At 32.4% G+C, this 6903-nt stretch overlaps 1 protein-coding gene across 1 annotated transcript; it reads right to left on the reverse strand.

The window, feature by feature from the left end:
- Positions 1–155: 155 nt before the first annotated feature.
- Positions 156–1510, reverse strand: LOC105762996 (pathogenesis-related thaumatin-like protein 3.5). Its single transcript, XM_012581001.2, has 3 exons — positions 1389–1510; positions 487–1156; positions 156–373 (listed from the first exon to the last, which is right to left on the reverse strand). Exons 1-3 carry the CDS (start codon positions 1447–1449, stop codon positions 235–237), a joined length of 870 nt encoding a protein of 289 aa, XP_012436455.1. The 5' UTR covers positions 1450–1510; the 3' UTR covers positions 156–234.
- Between the last annotated feature and the right edge of the window lie 5393 nt (positions 1511–6903).

A 6903-nucleotide genomic window follows, 5' to 3' on the forward strand; every position in this document is an offset into this window, starting at 1 on the left:
TACCATGAAAATCTAGTTATGAATCTAAGTGAAATATTAGCATGGATTGCCCTGGGGATAACATGATTGTTGGTATCTGAGAAAATACAGAGAAAACCCCATATTTCCTGTTCTCTTACCTTCTCTTCCAAGGTTTTCATCTGTCCAAAAGAATCTGGAAAAAAAGGGGGGGGGGTGAATAACATCCTTTCAAATTTCAGAATGATGAAAACTGAAACAGCTGAACAGAGTTTACTAAAGGAAAAATTGTAAAAGGGAAGCCAATGGTAATGCCAACATCCAACTCCTCCAACTTTGAGAGATTGCTTTGAAGCCCTCTGATGTACTGTTGCAAACAAACTTCTGATCTTGGTAGGTGCATATTGTATTGTTCCTGGAGTCATTAGCAATTCATTACTTCATTGATCAAAATAAACCATGGCAAGTACCCTTTTCACAATACTATTAGATTTATATGTTTGTTTTTTGAATTTTGTCAAGCTTTACCTTGATGCACAAAAGGCTACCAAATAATCTGATGCAGAGCAAGTTATGATACTAACGCGGTCATCATAGGCATAGCTTGATGCTGCAGGGCATACTTGTTTGAAACTCTTGGAAAAATTTGTAGGCAAACATGAGACAGGATCTTTATACGCCCCACGGCAACAGTACTCATCGGTGTTGAAGGCATCGCAAGCACTGCGGCAACCGACTACTTTCCCATTGTTCTTAACTTCAAGATCTGATGAGCAGTTTTGCCTCAAGTCTCCATCACAGCCAGCAATGCTGCAATTTCCCTTACCACCACCAGGCTTGACCACAATAGGTAAGTTAAAACCATCTACAAGGCTAACATCATAGTAATCGATATCATCACCTAGGGTGAATTCGGCTATGGAAACAGGCAGGCTGCCAGCGCTTGTACAGTTTATTGAAGTGCCACAACTTCCTGTTTGGCACGTGCCATTGCCATTTTTATCGAAACTGCAACCGGTCCGACCCCATATGCGGCCACTCCACCCATTCGGGGCATTATAGAAGGCAGTCTGACCTGATTCCAAGGTAAAGCCTTCACCATGGAAGTTGCCTCCATCGGTGATTATTGCAGGCCATATTGTTTCTTTGCACTGATTCACTAGTGTAAAATTTTTTGCATTTGCAGGCTTTGTTACACCTGCCCAAATAAAAATATAAGTGAACTTATATGTACTTTTCTCGGAACTAGAAAGGTTGGTTTTTGAGATTAGAAAAAAATGCTGCAAATACTGAAATTAAAACCCGAAATCTATTAAATATGATATCTTAAAGATGAAATAAATACCCTGAAAACCGTAACTTGGAATGAAAAGGACCAAATTCTAGAAATTTAATTACTGGGGTGATTATGTAATGTAATTGAAATATACCTGATGCAAGGATAATGCAGAAGCAGAAAAATAGAAAAGTAGAACTGTGGGGCAATGCCATCCTCGAGGGGAGACCTGAAGACAGCCAGGGAAGACAGAGGTTCCCTTGTATTTAAATCATCATAACTTGGAGAATACGTGTAGGAGTTGGTGAATCTACAAGCACTGTTCAACAAAGCTCAAAAAGATTTCCTTTGCTTACTTCCCTAACCAATTGATTTTATACCTTGCCTCTATCTCATTACATTGTACTTGGAAATTTTTATGTTATTTTCCCACTTTTTATCTGCCGTTATTCTTCTTTCTTTTTCATAAAATAATAATCCAGCTTTTCAATGAAGGTATTTCAATCATAGCCAATCTCTAACTCTGATTATAAATAGAGATTGCAAATATATAGTAGTATGTTTTAAAAAATGACTGCGCAAACCAACCTGATTACAACCCCATGTTTATGTTGCGATTTCATGCATTCATTTGTGTGTTTCTCTACGCTGAGATTGAGAAGCAAGATTTGCTCCAAACATGACTTGGTGACTTGGACGGTAATGTAATGGAAAATTCTTCACGTTATGTATGATTTATTCCTCTAGATGGCCTTGGATTTTTTTTTTCTTTTTCCAATTTGAGATCTCTAACATGCATCCATTAGGAAAGCCCATTATTTCCAACTTCACCAATAACAAATCAAATTAGTGTTCTCTAGACTGTGATCCCTTATTCCTATTTCTCAGAGAAAGCAAAAGGCAGAATCTGATCGTTTTGAGTGCACAGAAAACTATTCCAAGATTCCTTTGAATTGAATTTTTGTACCCAAAAGTTGTTGATGATGATGATAATAAGATTGAACAATGATGTGATTTTTACTAAAAATGTCCATCTAGTCCAAGGATAAAGAGGCATAGGGAATGCTTTTCAAGTATTTTGCATGCATATATAGGCAAAGTCAATAGAGTTCATGGGTGTTCTCAGCTATTCCCATATATACTATTAATATTATATATAAGTTTGCATCTAGTCTAGACCGGTTCATAGGTTGGGTTATCTATCTAAGTTTGAAGGTTTACTAAAAATTTGGAGGGGTTGGACAAAAATATTAGGCTCGAAAAATGGGCCTAAACAACAAAAATTAGACTTAATTAAAATATGAGCTAAGCCTTGCTCAACTTGGTCCTTTTTCTAAGTTTGTAATATTTTATATTATGTTATTTTTGTTTAATATGTAATTTTAACACAAAAATTAAATTTATAGTAATATTACTATAATGTAAACATTAAAAATGTTAAGATCACTATGTATAAAATTTCAATAAATAAAAACATATAAAATTATTAAATTGAAATAATATAAATATAATTTTTAAATTAAAAAAAAATGGGTAGGCCTAAAATGGACTTGGGTTAACCATTTATAAATATGAGCAAGTTTGTGTAAAATTTTAAGCCCATATTCTGAACTAAATTGAGCTTGAACAGATATAAAGTGTGTTATTATCATACTTAGACCTGACTTGATCCAGCCCATGAGTACCTCTAATATAGTCCAACATAAAATATGAACCTTTAATTTTGTCTAAATCTATTAATGTTTGTAAATAACTACCTCAAGCTTGTTTAGGTCTGTCTATATAATTTTATTTAAATTTTAAAAACAATTTATCTTTATTCAAAACTCAGTTATTCTGTAAAACCTTAGAAGTTTTTCTCTTTTTTTCTCCAAGTCGTTTGCTACTTTGCTTTTGTTTTGTCCAGTGGCGGTGCCAACCTCTGGGCTAGCTACATCCCACCTTTTTCTTCCACCATCAACCCTTTTTTTTCTTTTTCCTCCTCATTCACTTCATGTGGCTTCTCTCTTTGCAGCTTGTAGAGTTTTTTTTTCACCCTCCCACCAACCCTCTCTTTCTTTTTTCTCCTCATTCACTCCACGCGCCTTCTCTCTTTTTTCTGCAGATCTATTTTGTGGGTATTTTTATTATCTTCACAAGTTGTTATGGATTGATGACGATACCTGTTGCCATTGACACTCCACCAACCACTACCAGTTCCTCTTGGAAAGTGGGTGGCTCTTATTTGACTTTTTAATCTGTTTTTGTTTTGAGAGTATTTCAAAATAATAAATGGTTTCACGAGTTAGTTTGGACCCGTGTTGTCTTAAGTTTTATATGTATTTTTGTTTGTTTTCTATTGTTTAATAAGTTTTTACTTTTAGAAGTTTTCGTTTGCTCTTGTAGCATGTTGTTTAATCTTGCTTTTGCAAGTGATTTTGGGGATAGTTTTGTTGCCGTCCACTTAAGTTTGGTGAAAGCTCAGTTCTTTTGTTGATTTTGCTCGCCACTTTAGACCATTCATGGTTGATTTCTATATCGTATTAAGTGCTTGCAATCACAGCAAATATGCCATGCTTAAGTTGTGACAGAGCCAATTATCAACGTGCCATAATGTTCATTTCATGATGAGGCTAAAATTTTTGTTGTGTTATGGAGCTTGTCCTTTACCGCCTACGACAGGTATTTGTTTCCCTCCCCTCTTAATTTGTATGGTCCCATTCATAGAATGAATTAATGAATTCCCTTTCAAAAATAAAAAAAATTTGAGTAATCCTATATATATACATTTATTCTTCCACCATTATATATATTTTTGGCTTAAATGCTAAAAATTAAGCTAAAAAATTCTCATAAAATAATTAAAATTAATAAAATCCTAATTAAAACAACAACAAATTGAACCTTTTCAATTTTAAATTGCACCTAATTAAGCTCTTTAAAATATAGTTTTCTGTCAAAGCCCTAATAGGCTGTTAAGTGTTGACATAGTAGTTAATATGACAACTGACATGAAAATATGATGACATGGTCGGTAACATTAAAAAAATCATAAAGTTCTATATATTTTGAAAATTTTAATTTTTTTAAAATTATAAAACTTTCTTTAAAATTTCTTAAAAATGTTAAAAGAAAAAACCTAAAAAAGCTAATTTTTTTTAAAAAAATTATATTATTATATCCCTCCGCCAAGAGAACACGTGAAAGTTCTAAAAAAAATTATATCGTTATATCCCTCCGCCAAGAGGACATATGTCAACCCAATAGACATTGTTGACTATGCATTTATTTCCTAAACATGACTACTCGTCCCATTTCAAATGGAACTATCACTCGTGTTTAAAGTAGAATGCTATCCTAATGTGAACACACTTCCAAGATAACAAGGAGTCTTTAGATTAACTACCTCATACTGATAGAATCTCATAATATATGCCTATGATTATTCATTACACATTTAACGAGATTAAACATTTGTATAGCCAATTTTATACCAATGGACAAGGGGACCTTTTTTATAAATACCTTGGGAAGCTATGAATAGGGGATTGACTTTTTAGTACTCTTAAGTTACTCTCAGCATTTATCCTCTCAATCAGCTTGTCCTTTTGTCCTTGTTTTGGCTCTCAGCATTTACAGGTCAACTAAATCCCTTCACCAAGAGGACATGTGTCAACCCAAGAGACATCGTTGACTATGCATTGACTTCCTGAGCATTACCACCCGTCCCACTTCAAATGGAACCTACCACCCGAGTTTAAAGGAGAATGTTATCCTAATTTGAACATACTTCCAATGCAATAAATAGTCTATTTAGGCTTGACTACCTCAGACTGATAGAATCTCATAATATGTGTCTATGATTATTCATTACACATTTAACGAGATTAAATATTTATCTAGCCAATATTATACCAGTGGATAAGAGGACTTTTCCTATAAATATCTTGGAAAACTAGGAACAGGGGATCGCCTTTTTAGCACCCTAAAGTCACTCTCAACATTTATCCTTTTAATCAGCCTGTTTCCTATAAATATCTTGGAAAACTATGAACAAGGGATCGCCTTTTTAGCACCCTAAAGTCACTCTCAACATTTATCTTTTTAATTAGCCTGTCCTCTTGTCCTTGTCCTAACTTTCAGTCTTTACAGGTGAACGGACCTCCATAACACGCCACCTTAATCTCCTCCTTACCCCTATTATACTCCTCCCTTATTGTATCTTGTATCAACATGAAATATTTTTTTAAAATAATATGAGAAATAATGAAAACTCAAGAAGTTTTAAAAATAAAATGGAAAAATTGTGAAAAAGTTAAAAAATCAAACAATACATTTAATAAAAAAATCAACATATTTTGTAACTTACATCTACCGAAATCTGTTTATACAAAAAAAAAACTCATTTATCTATTGCATAAGAAACCTAAAACTTTTAATATTGAATTTAATTAAGAGTCAAAATTTTTTTTCAAATCATAAATATGGGGATCTCATTGTGTTGATTTATTTGATCGTCGCTTTAAGGAAATAACTGAATATTAGTTTAGCGCTCAAGCTAACATTATAACACACCTCTAAATTTTTTGAAAAAGTTTACCATCATTTATAGATGCACCATTTAGATCAACCATTACTTGGACTATTTTTTTATTAAATTGGTTGATTTTAAAGGTCTTTTTTTCATATCATTTGAATTTTTATATATTTTTTATAATTTTAAAGAATATTTTGATTTTTCTCGCATTTTTAACCATTTTAAAAATAATTTTAGTATTTCTAGAGCTTTTAAAGAAATTTTCTCACCTCAACTGTCACATCATCATTTTCACATTAATTGCCACGTCAACACACTTAATGACTCATCAAGGGTTTTAATGGAAATCTATATTTCAAGGACTTAATTGAATGCAATTCATCATTAAAAGAGTTTAATTGGGTGTTATTTTGATTAAGAACTTAATTACATTTTAATTATTTTACAATCATTTTTTAACATTTAAACATATATTTTTATTTTATTATATTTTTAAATATAAATAAGTTAATATATTTTTAATATTTACAAATTACATAATATAATATAAATTTTAAAACTGGTGGAATTAAGCTCTGATAAAATTTGAGCTCAGCATATATTCTAAACTTTTTCCTCCAAAATCAAGCAGGCCTTGAAATATGGATAGATAACCTACCATTTTAACATGTACACTAGTCAACAAAATTCATTTCTCTTCTCCCATAAACATGTGTGTATGTATCGTAAGAATAATGGTGATCTTACTATTTAGTTGGGTACTCAATAATTCAACATCAGAGTCCATTTAAGAGCCTCCAAATACAGGTGGTATAGGTAAATAATGCTTTTCAGTAGAGCAGAGATCGAGATTGAAAAAGAACAAATATGAAAGCATCTGAAAAATAGTTGGAGAGAATGGCAAAATGGGCAGAAGTTGGCATTATTGTTTGCATAACATACTTAAGAAATCAAATGCATAAAACTACAAGGGTTATCATCCTGCATTACACAACTATTTCGTTTTGTGAAAGCATAAATGGGTGAAATGAAGTCCCAGATGAGCTGGAGGGTAAGTTGTCTCAATAATCCAACCCAACCAACCTTTATTTAAGATAATAGTAATTTCTACCAATTGTATTCACCAACTTGAAATTTTAATGTGCAATAAATT

This window comes from Gossypium raimondii, chromosome 12 (assembly GCF_025698545.1).
Source record: "Gossypium raimondii isolate GPD5lz chromosome 12, ASM2569854v1, whole genome shotgun sequence".
Lineage (NCBI taxonomy): Eukaryota > Viridiplantae > Streptophyta > Magnoliopsida > Malvales > Malvaceae > Gossypium > Gossypium raimondii.

Excerpts from the sequence above, each read along its gene's own strand:
- LOC105762996 (XM_012581001.2), bottom strand. The coding sequence starts at position 1,449 with ATGGCATTGCCCCACAGTTCTACTTTTCTATTTTTCTGCTTCTGCATT. Across the intron at positions 1,157-1,388 it reads CTGCATTATCCTTGCATCAG|GTGTAACAAAGCCTGCAAAT; the intron begins GTATATTTCAAT and ends TTATTTGGGCAG. Across the intron at positions 374-486 it reads GTAGCCTTTTGTGCATCAAG|GAACAATACAATATGCACCT; the intron begins GTAAAGCTTGAC and ends TAATGACTCCAG.